The sequence below is a fragment of the Strigops habroptila genome, chromosome 14 (assembly GCF_004027225.2).
Source record: "Strigops habroptila isolate Jane chromosome 14, bStrHab1.2.pri, whole genome shotgun sequence".
NCBI lineage: Eukaryota > Metazoa > Chordata > Aves > Psittaciformes > Psittacidae > Strigops > Strigops habroptila.
In genome coordinates, this window is record NC_044290.2 from 1,681,980 (window position 1) to 1,702,865 (window position 20,886).

General features: G+C 53.1%; 1 protein-coding gene and 1 long non-coding RNA gene across 2 annotated transcripts; one reads left to right on the forward strand and one right to left on the reverse strand.

The window, feature by feature from the left end:
* Positions 1-398: 398 nt before the first annotated feature.
* On the reverse strand, positions 399-16,778 carry ELAC2 (elaC ribonuclease Z 2). The gene is made up of 24 exons (XM_030506451.1): positions 16,501-16,778; positions 16,382-16,432; positions 16,234-16,304; positions 15,277-15,341; positions 14,608-14,665; positions 14,057-14,125; positions 13,389-13,544; positions 12,844-12,902; positions 12,180-12,238; positions 12,020-12,092; positions 10,907-11,019; positions 10,290-10,388; positions 9,942-10,080; positions 9,780-9,865; positions 8,189-8,298; positions 7,318-7,414; positions 6,437-6,575; positions 5,865-5,903; positions 5,589-5,698; positions 5,035-5,134; positions 4,834-4,954; positions 4,557-4,635; positions 3,435-3,579; positions 399-1,253 (listed from the first exon to the last, which is right to left on the reverse strand). The coding sequence occupies exons 1-24, from the start codon at positions 16,755-16,757 to the stop codon at positions 1,011-1,013; spliced, it is 2,538 nt and encodes an 845-aa protein (XP_030362311.1). The 5' UTR covers positions 16,758-16,778; the 3' UTR covers positions 399-1,010.
* Positions 16,167-18,032, forward strand: LOC115616774. Its single transcript, XR_003994390.1, has 2 exons — positions 16,167-16,288; positions 17,821-18,032. It is a non-coding gene; the product is annotated as an uncharacterized LOC115616774 (long non-coding RNA).
* The last annotated feature ends 2,854 nt before the right edge of the window (positions 18,033-20,886 follow it).

A 20,886-nucleotide genomic window follows, 5' to 3' on the forward strand; every position in this document is an offset into this window, starting at 1 on the left:
ATTCCCCTTGGCCTGTCCCTCCAGGCCCTTGTCCAAAGCCCCTCCCCAGGTTTCCTGGAGCCCCTTTAGGCACTGGAGCTGCTCTAAGGTCTCCCCTTCAGGAGCCTTCTCTTCTCCAGGCTGCCCCAGCCCAGCTCTCTCAGCCTGGCTCCAGAGCAGAGCTGCTCCAGCCCTCGCAGCAGCTCCGGGGCCTCCTCTGGCCTCGCTCCAGCAGCTCCACGTCCTTCTTGTGCTCTTGCCCCAGAGCTGGATCAGGACTGCAGGGGGGATCTCCCCAGAGCGCAGCAGAGGGGCAGGATCCCCTCCCTGACCTGCTGCTCACGCTCTGGGGTTCAGCCCAGCACATGGAGGGTTCTGGACTGCGACGTCCTCATTAGTAATCCAGACAGAACCCAGCCTCCTGTACATGTCCAGTGGTTTATTCAGAGTCTAAATAAAGGGTTTGGAAAACTGATCTTATGAGGAGAAAACAACTCAGAAAACCACAGTAAAATGGGAACACAGCAGCATTCACACCCTTACTTAAACCTAAATAGTAATTGGGTCCCATTTTATTGTGACATTTCCTCCTATGTTGATACCAACACCTCTGGATGCCAATACCCGGTTACATTCCTCACAACCCTGAGAGCTGCCCACTTTGCTCCAGCAGAGCCAGGGCCCCTCCAGGGCTTCTCCAAGCTGATCTGCACAGGGCTGGCTGCTGCCCTTGCATCACTGATAGCCTGTAGCATAAAACTCAAATTAAAACAGGTGAGAGAGAACAACTCTGGCTAAAAGAAAAATGAGAGAGGGACCGGTGAGACCCAGAGCAGGAGCTGCAGGGGCAGATGCTGTCACCACAAGGCCTCGTGCTGCTCAGGGTGTGCTCAGCAGCCCATGGAGATCGCTCATGACCAAGCAAAGCTGGACCCTGACGCCAGCCCTTTCCACGGCTCCCGCAGCGCTGCACCCTCTGAGCCCTGCAGAGCAAGGCCTCTCCTTGCAGAGCATCCCAGCCCCTGTCTCTTTCAGTTTACACTTTTCAGCTTCTTGTTTGGAAGTTCTTGATGGTTCTTGACTTGTTTCCGTTTCTGGGACAGTGCTTCCTTGTTCTCCCCAGCACTCAGCTTCTCCAGGATTAGAGCAGTCTCCTTCAGGAGCCGCAGCTCCCGTTTCTCCTTTCTCTCCTCCATTTCTACTATATCATCTGCAAACAAAGCCTTCAGAGGCGGGATCAGCTTCGGGATGGTCTGGAAGTCACCAAAGCGTACCTGCAACAAAGTACAGGAGCACCTGCATGAGAACTGAGCTTTGTTTTCCTTCCTCCCATTTCCTTCCCAAGAGATGTGGGTGCTGTCCAAGTTTTGCTCCATCAGTGACTATTCCCACTGCTATGGCTGCATCCAATCCAACACCAGCAGTGTTGGGCTCCTCAATGTCTTCTGCAAGAGCCATCAGAGCGGCACCAACTGAGAAGGGAGAATATGGTGGCCACTGTTAGAAACCCACAAGAGCTACACTCGCTGCAGAGCCCAAGGGGTCAGTGGAGGACATCACAAGTGTTATGGAGAAACTGGTCAGATTAAGTTCTACTGATGGTGCTTAAGCTTCAAAATCTCAACTATACTTCTGACAAGATCATTTTACTCTTTTTCGAAGGATTTGTGCTGAAGAATTTCATCTTTCTAAACGAAGGTACAGTGAAAGTCAACACAAAGAACAAAGAGTCAAAGGTAGCAGAAAGAGCAACAGGTCAGTGCAGCTCTGGGCAAATTCAGAGCAGTTCTTCACGTCGCTTAATGGCTCATTTACATCCCGATTTCTACTCAGTTACATGAAGCCCAAAGGAGCATTTGAGCACTACACATGGGAATAAAATCTGATTAAACTTATCAGGCAACTGCTAAAATATGGAAATTTGCAGATGTAATGAAGTAGCTTTACCTGAACTTGAACAGGACAAAAGTCAATCATTCCACTGATTAAAACCCCTACATTCTGTTCTTACCAAACTGAATTTCACATGAGAAGTATTGTGTGATTCCAAAGTTTCCAGAGTGGAAATGGAGTGATGTGGAATGTCAGAGCCCTTTGTTTTGCAAAGAAATGAAAATACACCTCAAAAATGTCCAATTCCACACGTGAACAACAAACTACTGTGTATCTTCCAACACCTGCATGGGGTAGGTCATTATGAAAGGCTGCCAGGACGCAGGAAATGGCTCCTTGCCTCTGTTCCCTTTGAGGAATATACAATCGTTTCAATCAGTTCACACTGAGGACTTCACTTGGTGGGTGAAGTCAGAGGATGGGGAAGTTGGTGTGAACCTCACGGGGATTTGATTTGGGGCAAGAAGAGCCAATGAATTAGATCAGATGATAAATGCAACAGGACAAGGAGCAATGGCCATAAACTAAAACACAACAAGTTTCACCTCAACATGAGGAAGAACTTCTTTGCACTGAGGGTGGCAGAGCCCTTGCACAGGCTGCCCAGGGGGGTTGTGGAGTCTCCCTCTCTGGAGACATCCCAAACCCACCTGGACACGTTCCTGTGTGACCTGCCTCGGACTAGATGATCTCCAGAGGGCCCTTCCAGCCCTAATGATGTGCGATTCTGGGATAACACTGTTCATTATCACTTCCATGGCCTGTCACTGCACTGGGTGCCTCATGGTGCCCCGCTCTGCTGCTCCAGACATGGGCATCTGAACCCGACTCCCCTTCCATCCCCGCATTAACAAAGAATGAACTTTGATGCAACTGGATGAGCACAGCAGTGATGGGACCTGAACTGGTTTTGGCATGCAACAGTCCACCACCACACACCAGCTGTCCTGCTCTGAGAGACTGGTAGGACAGATGGAGCCCAACGTCAAGGACTGAAAGAACTCCACAGTCTTCATGGGGATTGTCCATAGCCAAGGGAACCATGTCTGAGCGGACAGATCACAAGGCAGGAAAGCGATTGGGAAGTGTGGGATCTGGGCATGACATAAATGGTGTGGAATAAGGGGAGGACACAGTTTTGGTTTTAGAGTTTTAGTTGTTGCTCAGTAGCACTTACCTGATCAAGCACTTTTCACTCTCTCATGCTCTGCCATGAGGAGGGGCACAAGAAACCAGGAGGGAGCAGAGACAGGATACCTGACCCAAACTAGCCAAAGGGGTATTCCATCCCACAGAGCATCATATAAACTTTGGGGAGCTGGCCAGGAGCATATGATGCCCATCCCATCCCTGAGCAGCACTCTCAAGAGCCCTCAGCACCCACCTCACCCCTTCCCCACACTGGGGACATCTGCTGCCAGCAGCAAAAGGAGCTGTTTCAGAAGAGACTCTTCAGAAGGAGATCGTGTATTGATACAAGTGGAGAATTCAACTTATGAGCAGGCATTCACAAAGCAACACCAAAACCTTTCCCACAGGCTGGCTCCAAGCTCCCAACTTACCCTCATATGATCGAATGCAATTCCAACCTTCTCACTGAAGTCTTCACTGAAGAGCGGGATCTTGGCATATCTCTGGCTGAAGTGGTTGAGCATGATGAACTGTGCATCCATCTTCATCCCAGTCTGAATGGCCTGCGAGGTTGTGCTGCAAAGGAACAGGAACAGGGCACCACGTCCCCATCAGGCACAGCCTGGCGTGATGGTGCTGTGCTCCAGGGGCAGGGCTGGCTGCTCTGCAGCCAAGGGCACGTCACACACACCACCACTAGGTCCTACTGACAGTGGCAGAGCATGAGGTGTCCCTGCTCTGTGCAGGCACACACCAACACCTACTCCTCTGGCAACCTGCGCTGGTGGCAAGTCTGACCTCCAAAGGTCTCCAAGTGCATGAAAGCAGCTGCAATTACTTGGATCTCTGCCTTCAAGAGCTCCCCAAACTGGGGACAAGGGCTTATTCAAATACTTGTCCCAGGGGCGCCAGCAAGTCCAGCTCCTGCACAGCAGCTCACATGGAATTCCAAGAAGCTGCTCTCAGGTCTTCCCACTTTTGCTGGGGCAGCACTTGGTACCACAGCACCCAGCTCCAACTGTGTCTGGGTGGGTGCAGGGACAAGATGGCTTCTCATAGAATTCCCAGGGTGGTTTGTGTTGGAAGGGACCTCAAAGCTCATCCAGTCCCAACCCCCTGCCACAGGCAGGGACACCTTCCACTAGAGCAGGTTGCTCCAAGCCCCTGTGTCCAACCTGGCCTTGAACACTGCCAGGGATGGGGCAGTCACAGCTTCTCTGGGCACCCTGTGCCAGCGCCTCAGCACCCTCACAGAGCTTCTGCCTAATAATCTTCTGCCTCCCGAGTTTAGTCCTACATATAACCAAGCAGAGGGCCTTGCCTTTGGGCTGGTCTATTGTTACCACCATCTACTTCTCTCTGAGGATTTTCAGAGGAGCTGTGAAGGTTTCAGAGCTGGTGCAATGAGCAACACATCATTTTAGTACTGAAAAGCTCTACACACACCAGAACCATGTACAGGACTTGGGCCCTCCATCACCAGCTCCACGAACAAAACCCAGCTCAGCATCTTTGCCTTCCTCATAAGTGAGAGGCAGCAGAACACCTCTCACCTGTGTGTCTTCTCCATAGCTTCTCTCTCCATGCCATCTTCCAGCGTGGCTTCATGGATCAGCAGGGTAGCATTTTTACCTGGGTAAAAAAGCATATATTCAATCTTCAGGTGAATAGAGACTGGTTCAAGCGCCTGCAGGAACTCTCATTTCCCCCTCTTAGCCCCCGGTGTGTTGCAGGCACAGCACCAAGGGTCTGGGGGTGCCCACTTTGGATACCAACAGTTCAAGACCTTTCTCCAAGACCTTCTTCAAGCGGAGGGTGTTTGTCACCTACCCATTTGTACTAAGGCCATGCAGGGCATTGTGTCCCCAGAATAAACTACTTTCCAGCCAGATTTGTGGATCATTGCACATGCAAAAGCATTTTTACAGTGCTGGACTTCACAAGTCTGAAACTGAACAAGGACACAAGTGTTAGAGCTCAGGTCCCCCCTGGCCCCTCACAGCAACTGTCCCTGCCAGCTCAGGAGCTTACCTCAGCCAAGTCGTAGTTCTCTAACAGAGAGCTGACAAACCATTTAGTTTTAGGTTTGATATTCTCACAGCCTTTCACAAGAGACTGGGATGGAATCATCCTGCGAGGGAGGGGAGAAGACAGAACTAAGGACGGGTACAAAGGAAAACCTCATCTTGTCCCTAAGCAGACCATTTCTCCTCGTCAGTTCACAGCCTTACAAATAAGACACGTTTGCACACCAGTCTGGTTTTCCCCTGGCTTGCACTACCCAGTGGCCCAGGAACTCATCCAACCACTTCCTCCCCACTGTCTAGTACTCTCTTCCAGGAATCCTTTTTCACTTGCTCAACTCTCCTTTCCTAAGGGGAAGCAGCATTTAAGCCTCTATGAAGTAGCACAACTGAGTAAAAAACCCTCTCCCTCCCCTTTGCAAACTGCACATCCTAATTCTACACACAATGAAAGGAGTCAGAGTCACCGTCAATAAAGGGGTTGGGGAATGGATGACAGCAGTTTGCCTTGAGTAAGGACCCAGCAAGGCCATTTCTCCACACACCACACAGAACACTCACTTGATGTCTCCAAGAATCTCTTCACAGTGGTTGTGGTACTCGTGTAGCCATGGCATGATCTGTTCAGGTGCTACCAGAAACAGGGGGCTGAAAGCCTGACCAAGGGCTGCCTGGAAAAGCAAAAGCAGGGGGGGGAGAAAATAAGCTCAATACCAGATATGCACCAAATCTGAGAAGAAATACCAAGGGAAATGATGGTGCTTCTCCCCTGCTCAGAAGTTCCCTCCCCTCACCCCAAGACAAGGTCAGGAGCAGTGAAACAGCAGCACTACTTACAAAAGCTTTCCGCCTCTCCAGCAGGATGTGCAACAGCCCCTGCAAAGGGAGTGAAGAAGAGAGCAAAGCTGCAGTCAGAAATGTCTGGCTGTAAGTAACAACAGCACTACCACAGCTCAGCTGCAGAGGTTGGAAGATCTATAGTCACAAATACATGACAGCTCCTTTCCAGTAACTGCAACTTGCAGCAGCCCCTCAGCCCTTCCCAGTGCTGCTGTGGTTTCCAGGCATGAGGCAGACGACCAGCAAAGGGCCTGCCCTGCTCAGGCCCAACCTACAACAGAGCAACTCATCCTCCTGTGAGTACTGACTGCAGAGCACTGAAGCAAGTGGGGCTGGACACTGCTAGAACATTCCAACTCCAGACGGTCCCAGCAAGTCTGCAGGGACCCCTAACTGGAAGGGAGAGGGGATGAGAAACACAGAGAGGTTCAGCAGCACGTTGGGAATGCAGAGGGGATGAATACAGGCAGCCCTACCAGCAAGGCAGCCTGTAGTCATCAGCTACCCCCAAATCCCAAGGAGCAGAGCAGGCCTGGACAGGAGCCCTTCTTCCAACACCCCCCACCTACCGAATGGTGGTCAGTGTGCATGTGAGACACAAACACAGCTGCTATGTTACACAGCACTTGGTCAACTTGCTCTCCATAGTGGCGACAGAGCTGTCCGAAGGTTCCTTCTCCACAGTCCAAGAGCAGGGAGCGGGTAGAGCTGACAAGACAAGTGACAACGACACTGAGCAGGCACTGCATGAGCTCTGCCCAGGGCCCGCTGAGGGAGGGGGATCTGTTGGGTTGGATGCTGGAGAGGGACCTTCATCAGGGACTGTAGTGACAGGACAAGGGGTGATGGGTTCAAACTGAAACAGGGGAAGTTCAGGTTAGATCTAAGGCAGAAGCTCTTCCCTGTGAGGGTGCTGAGGCGCTGGCACAGACTTTTCCCAGAGAAGCTGTGGCTGCCCCATCCCTGGCAGTGTTCAAGGCCAGGTTGGACACGGGCTTGGAGCAACCTGCTCTAGTGGAAGGTGTCCCTGCCCGTGGCAGGGGGTTGGAAATGGATGAGCTTTAAGGTCCCTTCCAACCCAAACCAGTCTGGGATTCTGTGATTCTAAGGCAGAGAGCTCTCAGTGCTCTACACCTCTAAATGCTACTCCAGCCCTACCAGCCAAGGGTTTAGAAAGACTGTTCTGCCTGCACAGCTCATTGTGCTCTGGTGTTGGTGCTGAACACACCCTTGGGGCAGATGGTGAAATGAAGACATTGATGTTTGGCTTCACAAACATTGAATGCTTGGCTTTACAGGTGGCTCTCAAGTCTTCCCCACCTACAGAGACACAGGGGCCTGACACTGAAGTCCTACAGGCTCCACAAGAGGGGCACTCTCCCTGTGTCCTCAAAACAGCCCTTTGAGACACTGAGCCTCTCCAAGCAGCACGTGTGGCACTGGGATTTACCTGGTATTTACCAGCGTGGAACTGACATTTCGGATCTTCATTGGAATTGCAGATCCTGTTCCCAAGAACACAATTTCAGGATAAGCACCCACATTTCCTGGAGAAAACAGACAACAAGGATTTGTCAAGTCAATCTTATCCACATCCTGCCCAGTCAGACACCATTTAGTTCAACAGCCTGGTAACTCCATGGTCTTCATGTCAAGTGTGTTCAGTTTTGCTTCCCTTAGCCTCTGGCTTTCCTACAGCAGCAAGGTGTACAAGGGAAGACAGAATGAGCATCACCAAGAAAACACATCACGGTGCACAACTGCATATCCAAAGGTGGGCAGACAAGGACTCTGCTCAACGACAGAGCTGGCAGCTCAAGAGGGACCTGATTCCTCCTCTTCTGCAGTGCCCTGACTCTGCCCAGCACCAGGATGCAGACAGTGAGTGGTGCTGTGCCACACCATGGGAACCTCGCTGCCAACAGCACAGCTGGAATTCAGAGCAGAGTGCCCCACAGAGAGCTGGATCTAGAGCAAGGCCTCTCCCAGCCATGAGGACTCCCACTGTGGCTGTTATGACAGCATCCAACACGAGCAGAGCTCTGGTTAGCTTGGAGCAAGAACCCATGGGCGCTTTGTCTCTGCCCCCAGCAATGCTCAACCCCCAAACCCAGCAGCTTCAGAAAACCAGAAGCACAAGATGGCCCAAATCCAACTGAAGCAAAGCAACTCCATCTGCACAGCTCCAGGAGGACTTAAAAGCAGCTCTCAGGCTGCAGGAAAACTATATGTTCACAGCTTTGTTTGGGCTCTAAGGCAGTGGGTCACCAAGACCACCTACTTCCCACTATACTGATCAAAGACAAGTTGCTGATGCTCACCTGGAACAGCAGCCAGGCTCTCTTTGCACTCCTGCACTCGAGTCTGGAAGTCAGGGAGGTCCAAAGCTTCACTAACAAATGCGTCATGATCGCAGACAGTCACAGCATCTCTGCAAGAACAGACCAGGAACAGGATGGGGCAGGGCTGGAACTGAAAAGACAGCACTTGTCCAAGCAGAGTGTGCCAAAAGAGCCTCACAACAGAGTCACAGAATCCCAGAGTGGTTTGGGTTGGAAAGGACCCTAAAGCTCATACAGTTCCAACCCCTGACACGGGCAGGGACACCTTCCACTAGAGCAGGTTGCTCAAAGCCCCTGTGTCCAACCTGGCCTTGAACACTGCCAGGGATGGGGCAGCCACAGCTTCTCTGGGCACCCTGTGCCAGCGCCTCAGCACCCTCACAGGGAAGAGCTTCTGCCTTATCTCTAACCTGAATCTCCCCTGTTTCAGTTTGAACCCATCACCCCTTGTCCTATCTCTACAGCCCCTGATGAAGAGTCCCTCTCCAGCATCCTTGCAGCCCCCTTCAGACACTGGAAGCTGCTCTGAGGTCTCCACGCAGCTTCTCTTCCCCAGGCTGAACAGCCCCAATGTTCTCAGCCTGTCTCCATACAGGAGGTGCTCCAGCCCCTGAGCATCCTCGTGGCCTCCTCTGGACTTGCTCCAACAGCTCCATGTCCTTATGTTGGGGACACCAGCACTGCACACAGTGCTGCGAGTGGAGTCTCCCCAGAGCACAGCAGAGGGGCAGGATCCCCTCCCTGTCCTGCTGCTCACGCTCTGGGGGTGCAGCCCAGCACACGGGGGGGTTCTGGGCTCAAGCGCACACTGAAGCCGGCTCATGTCGAGTATCTCCTCACCCAGCACCCCCAGGTCCTTCTCCTCAGGCTGCTCTGAATCACTTCTCTGCCCAACCTGTGTCTGTGCCTGGGATTGCCCCAACCCAGGGGCAGGGCCTTGCACTTGGCTTTGCTGAACTTCATGAGGTTTGCACTGTCCCAGCTCTCAAGCGTGTCCAGGTCCCTCTGGATCCCATCCCTTCCCTCCCATGTGCTGGCTGCATCAGAGTCCTCCTATTCTGCCCAACAGAGCCAGAAGCTTGAGCCATGGCAGCTGCTGTCCCCACATGGTCCCTACCCTTAAGCTCCTCACTGAGCAGCTTCACCTACCTGCCCACGAAACAAGCACCAGGGAAGTCTGCAAGTGTTCAACCACATGGGGCTTCCAGCTCGGACACCACCTGAAGACCCAGAAAGCCTGACAGGACTTTCACCAGGCTCCCCAAAGAGTCTCTCCCTGCCACCATCTGCTCTGCCACAGCCACAGGTGTGTGTGCACAGCACATGAGGTTAAAGCAAAGGACAGAGCAGTGCATGAGGCTACAAGAGGGAGGGCCAGAAACAACACTCCAAACCACATGTCCTACACCTTGCCTGAGACTTCCTGGGACAGGGACACAACTGACAGCCTGGCAGCTACCCCAGCACAGCCACCAGGAAGAATGTGCAAAGTACACCAACCCCCCCACCCACCCTCAGCAGAGACTCACCCAGAACACCCCAAAACCAGCAACCAAAGTTTCCCACCAACCTCTGCCACTCCTGTTGTGGTCTGAAGTGGTATTTCAAGAGGCACTCTCCTCGCACGATGGGCACGCTACACACGGCCTCTTCTTCCTGCAGGGAGAAGAGTGACATTAAACACATTCTTTGCTCAGGGGTATGAAAAACAAGCAAGCAGGGCCTGGCCTACCTTGCTCTGGTAGGTGCTGAGCAGAGGGAAGATCTCAGGGTGGATGAGGTTGAGCTGAGTTTGGATCTTGTAGCTGCGCGGGTTGTGCACGGCGGCGGAGTTCTCATTGAGCACCAAGTGCTGAGTTCCAGGTCCAAATCTGCAAGAGGACAATAAAGGGCACAACAGCTTCAGCCCCACGTTAGAGCTGGGCATATGTGTGCATCTGAGGCATTAGCTGAGACCCCATCTGAGCCAGCAGAGCCCTACTGCCAGCCAACAGCTCTTTCTGCTCTGGGAAAGACACTGGCACCATAGGAACATGCTGCTGCCCATCAGTGACACTCCAGGAATGAGAAGATCACCCACCTCTGCAGCCACTGCTGGTAGCGGCTGTCTCGAAGCACCGCCTCTGGGGTCATGTGAATAACCAAGGCCACCTGATGCTCAGGATGGCCCTCCTGGTACCTGGGGCACGTTCAAATACAGAGAGAGCACGTGAGCTTCAGCCCTCCAGCACCTCGGCCTCCCCTCTCCCATGTGGGTGCTATCAGAGGTGACCCCTGAAGCAGGCAGAGCACAGGAGGCTCAAGGCTTACGCCTGCCTTTTGCTGACACCTGCACTCTGCCCCCAGGGCAGCTCCTCTCCTCCAAGAGCAACATCTGCAGAGCCTTTCAGAAGCCCTGCAGAGATGCTACATACAGCCCAGGCTTCTACTGCCCAGGGAAGCAACAGTCTCTACATTGCTCCCTTCCCGTGCACGTGTCCTTCTTTGGAGGCTCCTGAGGGAAGAGCAGCCTGTGACCGTGACAGAACCCCACAGGTCCTGCACAGCCCTGCCTTTCCTAAAAGGCTCAACACACCACCAGGCCTTGCCTGGATCTCTACCTCCTTAACAGTGCCAAAGAGCTCAGACATCAGCCCCAAGAAGCACCAGAAGAACTTCTCTTTGCACAGACGCCCTCCCCCAGCGGCACCCCGCTACCTTCGGAAGGTCTCGTTGTCACAGACAGCATCCACAAAGCCCTCATGGGGACACTCCAGCACGATGAACACTGGGCCAGGGTCAACTGGGGTGCACAGTTCTTCAGGAACAAGCTGCAGGCAGATGCACACAGACCACACCACCATCAAGCTATCCACACACCTTCCTGCACCAGTGTGTGTGGCTCCAGAGAGGTGGTGGATGCCCCATCCCTGGAGGCATTCCAGGCCAGGCTGGATGTGGTTCTGGGCAACCTGATCTAGCTGAAGATGTCCCTGCTCATTGCAGGGGGGTTGGACTGGATGAGCTTTGAAGATCCCTTCCAACCTAAAGCATTCCACGGTTCTTTGGGGAGCTGTTCCATCAGCCCCAGCAGGCAGCTCCCAATGCTCAGCAAACCCAAGCAGTGCAGTTCCTGTTCCCTTTCTGCTCCCACTACACAAGTTTGCATTTTGCTGTGTGACAACAAATCCCAACATAATGTAAGGAAGGGAATTTCAGCAGTTGCCAGGTTCCCACAGCAGATTCAGATGGGAGCAAAAGCATGATTAAGGGGAAAAAAAAAAGGCTTTGTGGAATTCTTACAACACAAATATAGGTCAGTCACATCTCCCAGGTGAGGCTCTTCACTTACAGACCACCTGTGACGTGGCCAGAGCTGGCTCTGCCTCTCACTTCATGCTAGAGTTTGAGAGATGAAGACCCTGCACACAGGAGCCACTGATGATCTTTTGGTGAAAGAGGAGCAACCAGAGCAAGGAGGGAGTGACAGCTACCCAGGCATTCAACCCAGGCAGGGATTAACCCCACTAGTGCACTCCTAGACCTGTATCAGCTTGGGCAGGGGAGATAAGCTCTGACAACCAGCAGCCACACAGCCATAGGCACAAGTGAATTCATTTCAGAGCACACCTCCCTCATCACAGCCTGCCCCAGCCCCACTCGTGCTCCCCACAGGAGCCACATTCAGGGAGAACAGAGACCGGTCACCCACCAGTAGACACTCAAAGCTCCAAACCAACAAAACCCACACCAAGCAGGGGTGAGAAGGAACAGGCAATCAGCATCCACCAGGATGGCAAAGCCAAGGCACAAAGCACAGCTACATCTTACCTCTTTGCCTTCAAAGGTGATGCTCTCCCCGTTCTTGAGAGCTGTGATTATGGGAAGAATGGCTGGAGTTCCCCTGAAACAAAGGCCATGGAAATATTCAGCTTGCCAGCATCAACGTGCCTGGGGTTGCCCCATCGCCCAGCTGGGATCCTGTACTCACACTGGCAGGCCCATCTCCTGTGCTTTAGCTGCCAGGAATTTTCCCTTCTTGGGGTGAATCTGAAAGGAAGAAATGAAGAAGAATTACCATCCAAATAAGAGGGACAGGAAACAAGATCCATGGACTTCCACTGGTCTCCTTTTCCCCCCACAAAGACTTTTTCGTTTCCAAGATGCTGCTGCTGCTTCTTGCTCCCTTCTTTAGCCAAAGGAGCAGGACACTTCCCCACTGTAAGCACTAAGCAAGAATGGAACTTGGACACTCTTAGTTGGCTGCTCTACAAAGAACACTCCTCAAATATGCCTCCAGCTTTCACCCATTCCTCCTTATGCTCCAGCCACTCTGAACAGCAGCATCACAAAATAGCTTCAATGCCCTGCTTGAAAACGCCATCTCCAGTTAAATCTGTTTAGCAAGATGAAATGTTCTAAGGACATTAGGAAGCATTTCTTAACAGAGAGGGTGGAAAACCCTGGCCCAGGCTTCCCAGAGCAGTGGTTAATGCTCCGAGCCTGTCAGTGTTTAAGAAGGGTTTGGACAACGCCCTTAACAACATGCTTGAACAGGTCAGGTAGTTGGACAAGGTCACTGTTGTAGGTCCCTTCCAACTGAAATACTCTCGTCTATTCTACATTGATATCGAGATCTTCACGTCCAAGCGTACTTTACAAAGGAAGGCCATGACCAGGTCGGGGTGCCTGCTTGCACACTTCTGTTCAGCACCTGTAAGAGAGAGCAAAAGACTACTCACAACCATCACTACCATTTTTCCTTAAAGCCAAAATGGGTCCATGTTTGCTTAAGCACCAACAGGAGCAACATCTTCCAGCCCAGCAGCAGAACGCTGAAAGAGCCTAAGGGCAGAAAGCCCATGGCTTCAACTGGGAGAAACCAAACTAAAGCCCAAGACCGACAAGTAACTAATCCAAACATCCCCTTGTAATTGAATGTCACAGGCTGAAGCACCCACCCCAGCCAGGGGCAAACTACTACAGGGACTAATCCCACCCCAAGCAGGAACAGTGTCCAATTTCTAAGCCTTATTAGTTCTGTGTCAACTTCCAAAGTGCCAGAACACATTCTGCTCCTTCAGCTGAGCTTCTCTATGGACCTGACTTCTAGAGAGCAAGCAGCCTGGAGGACAAATACATCTCCTTAACTTGGCCTCCTTTCATTAAAGTTCAAAAGGGAATGCCATTTCTTTTTCACCTGTTTTCTTTGGGCTTTCTTTTTCCTTGCCCTTCTCCAAGCTTTGCTGTGCAGCTTTTGGGGATCCAGGCCCTGCCTCCCGTTTAGGGCTATTTCCACCTTGGGTTGATGCTCCAGGACTCTGAGGCAACATCCTTTCAGCAGCTTGTGGTTTTCCTGTCCCAAATCCAATAAAACCAGACAAAATCACTCACTCAAAAGGGAAAGATACGGAAGACGGAATGCTACTCATGCTTTTCTTGATAGTTATGTACAAACTGCACCAGAACACAAAGCTCTTCCCCCCAGTCTGACTTGTGCTTGCATACTCCAGCCACTTATTTCAGGAGCCATGCACCATCCAAGTCCTTCAGAGTCTGTCAGAATGGCTCAACTCTGCCAAGTCTGTCCCTGTACTATGGGAATCACAGTTCCCAGCAGTAAGAGACCACAGACAGCTGAATGCAGTGACAGTTCAAAGTCATTCCACACACCCACATTCTACACATCCAAGGCCCTGACTCAGCAAGTCTTGTTTCTTTGAAAGAGATTCTCCTCCTGTGAAACACATGCAGATTAATAGACATCTTCTTACTCAGGCTTGAAAGCAGAAGCCACTCCTTTCACCACCTTGAGCGTGGGTAGTGAACAAGTGCTTCTCCTGCATGACTACAGCCTCACATGCTCACCTGCAAGAGGTATCTGGTGGACTGTCATTGTCTCATCCTTATACTCGGGCTCTGTGTGCAACTGCACGGCTGGAAAGAGATCAGGAACTGGCATTAACAGGCTCAGAAGGAGACTTCAGTCAGGAAAACCTCTTGTCTCTTTCTTAAACCAAACCTGCTGAATGGCCCCCCCCCTTCCCCTTCTCAGCCCAACTGTAAACATCAATGAGTAATTAGTTCTTCAAAGCCCATCATCAGCAAGCAGCAGTCCCCAATCCCATGGGAAGGTAGTTCACTGCCAGACTCTGCAAGCTAATTGCCTTCACAAGTGGTTTAAAACTTAATGCTGTCTAATAGTCAGACTGGCCGTGCCCTACCAGAAACAGGGCTGGAAACACTCTAGTGATGGATTTGAAGAGTGTATCGGAGCAAAACAAAGGCTTAAAACTTTCTCTGAGTGGATCTAAACCAGAGGCAGCTATTCTGAAGTTGTGACTGTTCAACGCAACCTCAGCTACAGCTGAAACAAGAGTTCCAAGTTCATATTCACTAAACATCACTGCCCCACATACCTAAATCCATCCTTTTTAGGGGCCCAGGGAAGAGCCGAATCGCTTTCAAGTAGTTTTGCTGGAAAAGAGAGAATATATCAGTTCCTTTCAGTGAAGCCAAAGGCATGTCTGGCAAAACGGGCAAAACCTGGGCAGCACAGAGCCAGCCAGAAAGCACTGAGCAGGTGTCCCAACCTCCCATGGGCACTGCTCCTCTGGAAAGAGAAGAGAAACCCAAGAACCACTCTCCCCATCCCTTCCAGCAATGTAGTCAAGCAGCAGAAACTGCACGGAAATGAAATAGTGCTGAGGATTGGAACTGACCAGCCTAGACATGGCATTAGGCTGGCAAGGAGCACGTTAAGCAGGAAATCAGAGACCAAGTTTCTATTAAAAGAACACGGAGAGGGAGCAGATGGGAGAACAAAGGCTGCCCTTTGAGAAAACGTGAGTTACCAGAACCTTGGCTGACAAGACACGCTCAAGGAGCATTAGTCTGATGCTGCCTTGTGCGTAACTGAAGAGATTTGCTTTTCAAAGCCAGCCCTTTGGCAGAACCTTCGGGCTGGCACTAGCTCAGACCAGCACTTTCCACCTGTATGATGATTCACTCCTGTGACACCAGCTCTCCCAATCCCAAGGTCAGCTTTAACACTAGAAGGGTTCCCTTCTGCAAGCTTCCCCACTTACCAGCTTTGGTGGCCCTAGGAAAACACATCTTTGAAGCCCCATCGCCTTTAATGTGAGAATCATACCTAAAAGAAAGGGAGAAACAGCTTTGTCACAGCCCTGTAAGCGCTGGTAGATACCGAAGAAAGATCCCTCAAGGAGTGCTGGGTCTCTCTGGAAAGGCTGGGATTGAACTGGGATCCAAATTCAGTTTCACCTCAGCTTTGTGGCAGCTTCAACAAGTCACTTATTGGCAGATAACAAAAAGATTTACAGATCTTGACAGTCACAATTTGGAGCAAGTTACCTGCACAGATTGTCAATGTGCTCCTTCCTTGGAGATTTCCAGCTTTAATGAATCCCAGACTGGTTTAGGTTGGAAGGACCTTAAAGCTCATCCAGTTCCAACCCCCTGCCACGGGCAGGGACACCTTCCACTATAGAGCAGGTTGCCCAGAACCACATCCAGCCTGGCCTATGTCTAATGGAATGTCTCCAGGGATGGTTCATCCACCACCTCTCTGGGCAACCTGTGCCAGGGTTTTACCACCCTTATTGCAAAGAATTTCTTCCTCAGCCTGAATCTCCCTCTTTTCATCCCATCACAACAGGGATGCTAAAAAGTCTCTCCCCATCTTTCTTATACTCCCCTTTCTAGAACTGAAAGGCCGCAATAAGGTCTCCCCAGAGCCTTCCCCAGGCTGAACAAGCCCAGCTCCCTTAGCCCTTCCTCACAGGAGAGGTGCTCCATCCCTCTGGCCATTCCTGTGGCCCTTCCCTGGACCTTCTCCAACAGGTCCTTGTCTTCCCTGTGCTGAGGGCTCAGGAGCTGGACGCGGGACTGCAGGTGGGGGCTCCCCTGAGCACAGCAGAGAGACACGAACCGTCCTCTCCCCGCACGTGTTGGCCGCGGGCGCACCCCGCCGGGACAGCGCTCCGCCTCCCCACGCACGGCGGCTCCCAGCCCGCCCCACTCACCCGGCAGCCCCCCGACGTTGGCCCAGGCCACCCGGCTGAGGAAGATGCTGTCCAGGTGCGAGATCTTCAGCCTGAGGGGACACGGGGCGGGGGGGCGGTGAGCGGGGCCCGCCGCGGCCCCGGGCGCTCCCCGGCCGCCCGCACTTACTTGTGCTCCTGCATGGCGCGCTGCGTGCCCTCGCCGCAGTTGAAGAGGTACCTGAAGGGGAAGGGGGCGTCAGGCCGGGCCCGGGCGGGGCTTCCGGCCGCCGGCGGCCCCGCACTCACCGGTTGAACTCGGAGAACACGTAAACAGCGGCGCCGGCATCGCGGCTCCCGGCGGCCACCACCTGCACGTAGACGGTGTTGGGCCCCGCCAGGCCCGTGCCCGCGCTCCGCCGCCGCTCGCGGGCCCACACGTGCCGCGGCACGTCCCGGGGCCGCCTCGCGGGCCGCGCCGCTGAGCAGGCCGCCGCAACGGGGTCCGCCATGGCCCTGCCCGCCCCGCGCCGCGCGGGACCGAGCGCCCGCCACAGCGCCCACATCCGCACGGCGGCTTCAGCGGCACCCCCGGTCCCCCGCCATGTGACGCGGGAGAGCCAATGAGAAACAAGAAACCAAGGCAGACAACCCGCCCCTGAAGCGCGTCACCGGGGCCCAGCCAACCACCCACATCGCTCAGCCACCGTCCGCTATCACGTGGCTGGGTTTACCCAAAGGGAGCGTCCCTGCGTGCTCTTAAGGGAGGGGTGATGCTCGCAGTCCCTGCCCGCTGTGTCCGCTGTCTGGCGTCGGGCGCAGGGACGCGCTCGGGGTCTGGCGCGTTCGCCGGGTCCCCGCGCTGTCCTGGCACGTAGAAGCAGGTTCAGGTGCCGGAGGCGGACAAAAAGCCTCTTCACATAGAATCAACCAGGGTGGAAAAGACCTTTAAGCTCATCCAGCCCAGCCGTTCCCAGCACTGCCAAGGCCACCACTAACCCATGGCACTGAGGCCTCGGCTGCACGGTGTATGAACACTTGCAGGGACGGTGACTCCAGCACTGCCCTGGGCAGCCTGTTCCAATGCCTGAGCACCCTCTGGGGAAGGAATTGTTGCTCATCTCCATCTAAACCTCCCCTGGTGCAGCTTGAGGCCGTTTCCTCTTGTCCCATCACTCGAAGTGCTGGGTCGGGCACCTGCAGAGACCGTGGTCAGAGCAGGCTGGATCAACCCTGTGGGCCCGGGGCTGAGCCGGAGCTGGGGCCTCCCCTGGTGCCTCTGAACCTGCTGTGATCCTCCAGTCTCCACCAGTTCTCCACCGCCCACAAGCCCCTGTTCGACGTGAGCCTTGCTCGGGGCCTGTTTACAAACCCCAGCGCATTCAGGCCACAGCGCTGTTTATTCTTGAGCTCTCTAAACCTGCTCTGAGTTCCCTGAGGCTTCGTGTTTGCTGCAGAAAGAACCACCACGTTGTGCTGTAACTGGAGTACCCCAACATAAACAATCCCGATCATCAATATCCCTTCCCTTCCTTACTTCCAAAGGCAAGCCTTATCTTCCTCAGTGCTTTGCTTTCCAAACAGTCTCCCTTTATTCTTAGTGCCAATGTTCTTCCCTTTCTTTTCCAGTGGTCCAAACAAGCGCTTTGAGTGGGGACCTGTCCAAACCTCCTGATCTCGCCATGGCTGTTTACACCAGTGCTCTCAGTCTTCCTTCAGATCTATAACTCACCGATTCTCCTTCTTCTGACTCCCATCTCTTCACACAAATTAACCTGGTGGTTTTCCCTGGTTTTCCCACTTCTGGATGAAATAAAAAGGTTGTTGCTTTGAATGGCAAACTCTCTTCATGCATGTTTTCCACGTGAAAGCCCTGCAGCCTAAATCTCACTGCCAGCACTTGGCTCTGCTCCCTGCAGCCACATAGGAAGGGAAACATCACTTTAGATCTTACATTGCTTCCCAATAGAATCCCTGCCCCGCTGCTGCACCACTTCCTCCCCATGAGGATGATTTTCTGCTCAGGTGAATAATTAGGAAGTATGAAAAGAGCTATTTTGTGGGCTTAATGCATTTGTTTCCACACCTTTCGGAGCACAAAAGCTTCTTCAGGGCTCTGACCCGACTGGCCTGTGCTATTTCAGCTGCAGTGTTTCCAGGCAGCTCACACACTGGGAAGGGATTTCAAAGACTGCTTCATTGAGGAGGAAAAGTCTTTTATTTTACAGTTTTGGTCCTTGTTTTAGGTGAGAGTGGTCCCAGGCCAATGGAGCGCTTACAGAGTGAATGACTTGCACATTTTGCCAACTTAATCGTTGCTGTGATCCTGTTTCCTTGGAAAACGATCTTTGTTGGGGTGCTTGATCAAGCTGGGAAGATGTTGGTTCCAGATTTTCAGCACGACCTTGTACACATTCAGAATAGTCTCACTCTCAGAAACTCTGGGTGTTAAAGCCATCCTTCGCTTCCCAACGTCACCTGGAGCAGCAGTTGTGGTCTGTTGGGTGCGTGGAGGCAGTGAGCTTTGCCTGGGTTCTGATGAGGACCAGGAATCACCCAGAGACATTAATGCTGCAGGAAACATCTCTGTATCCTTCATAATCCCCTGTGCAGGGACTGAGGGGGTCCTGCTCTGACAGGGTGCGGTGTCAGGAGCACAGCAGCACTGAGCAGCTCCTACCAGCAGTGTCCTGCATCAGGCCAAGGCCTTGCTCTCTGCTCTGGCTGAGGCTGCTGAGATCAAGCCTGCCCCTGGCCAAGGGTAGCCCACGCTGGTTTGCAGCCTCCCCTCTGTGTGTTCTTCCAGCGCTCCCTGTGCTCTGTGTGATGCTCATGGCCCATCCCAGCATCATCCTCAGCACCACCAACCCCCCCCCCCGCTGCCTCCCTGAGCCTTTAGTAGTAGATGCTAAATGACAGCCTGATTTCTTCATGTTTCCAGCCTGTGAAGAATATCAGCCCCATTTGGAGAGTCACTACAAACCTCAGGGTTGGGAGGAAAGCCCATCCGCCTGTTCGTACCTAAGTGACTGTAGTGCAGAGTGTGGGTAACCAACATCAGCCGTGCCACAGGAGAAGAGTTAAAAGTAATATCCCAACAGATACCATGAGCAGCCAAGGGGGGAGGTTTATCTCTGGGACTTTCCCAAGATGATACTGATGCTTCTATTTGTTTGCTAACAGAGACTCTGTATTACACTGATTGTTATGCCTCTAGTCTGGAGTTCTGTTAGAGGAGGAGGTTTATGTGGAGAGTAGAGGTGGCCCAGGACAGTGTGAGGAGATCAGTGGCGCACTCAGGCTTCTGGTGAGATTTGTTGCTGTAAAGGCAACCAAAACCCAGCAACAAAGCTTCCAAGAGACAGAAAACAAATAGGCCCAAATACATGCAGGTAGTAGGAAAAGAGGAGTTCATCAGGCCACAGAAATCCTGGGATTGAGAAGGATTTCAGGGAGCGAGCAGCAAGGTGTGACCCGGGGAGCTCCATTAAAGATAGAGTTTCCATTACCTGTAATCTCACACAGCCCCTGGGTCCTGCTCCTGCCAGAGGAGGAGACACATGGGTATGCCTGTTCCTGGAGCCAGGGCTCTCTCTCCAGCCACCCCTGGTAGGGGAATATCCCTGCTCTTGGAATACAAGGAAGGGAAACACCCCACACCCAGCTTCAGGGCTCTGATTATGTTCAGCTTGGGTTGTCAAAGGATAAATGAAATCAGTTCCTGATGTTTCGAGAAGGAGCAGGGTCCTTCTCCCTGTGGCTGTTGTCCATGGCATAGGAGAACTCAGCATCACACAGCTGGGTGTGATGCTGGCCTGAAGCGAACTAAGTGTGCAGGGACAGAGAGAGCAGGAGGTGGGGAGGGTGAGATGCATAAACTGACACTTCTCCCTCCTGCCATGAGCTGCAAACTGAGCCCTGGGAGAGGGGGGGAACTGGATCCGTGTGTCACAGCCATGTCCATCAACAGAGGAGAATGCTGGAGAACACCCGGTGCTTCATTCAGGGTCTGTAGGAACCCCCTGCACTGCAGCAGAAATAAGGGTCAGAGCGGGCAGTCTGGGGGAGACTAGAGCAGTGTCCAGCCACAGCATGGCCATCATCACCAGTGTGCTCCTGGAAGCTGGGTACAGCAGCTTGGGGAGACTGACTTAAGACCCAACATACATATGTCCTGTATATGTGACCTGGTGAAGAGGGTCCGTAGGAGGCCCCGGAGCTGCTGCGAGGGCTGGAGCAGCTCTGCTCTGGAGCCAGGCTGAGAGAGCTGGGCTGGGGCAGCCTGGAGAAGAGAAGGCTCCTGAAGGGGAGACCTTAGAGCAGCTCCAGTGCCTAAAGGGGCTCCAGGAAACCTGGAGAGGGGCTTTGGACAAGGGCCTGTAGGGACAGGCCAAGGGGAATGGCTTTAACCTGCCAGAGGGGAGACTGAGATGAGCTCTGAGGCAGAAGCTCTTCCCTGTGAGGGTGCTGAGGCGCTGGCACAGACTTTTCCCAGAGAAGCTGTGGCTGCCCCATCCCTGGCAGTGTTCAAGGCCAGGTTGGACACAGGGGCTTGGAGCAACCTGCTCTAGTGGAAGGTGTCCCTGCCCGTGGCAGGGGGTTGGAACTGGATGAGCTTTAAGGTCCCTTCCGTGACTCTGTGTGCGGGGTCTCAGCGCCGCTCCAGCGGCTCCGGGCGGGGAGAGGAGCCGCGGG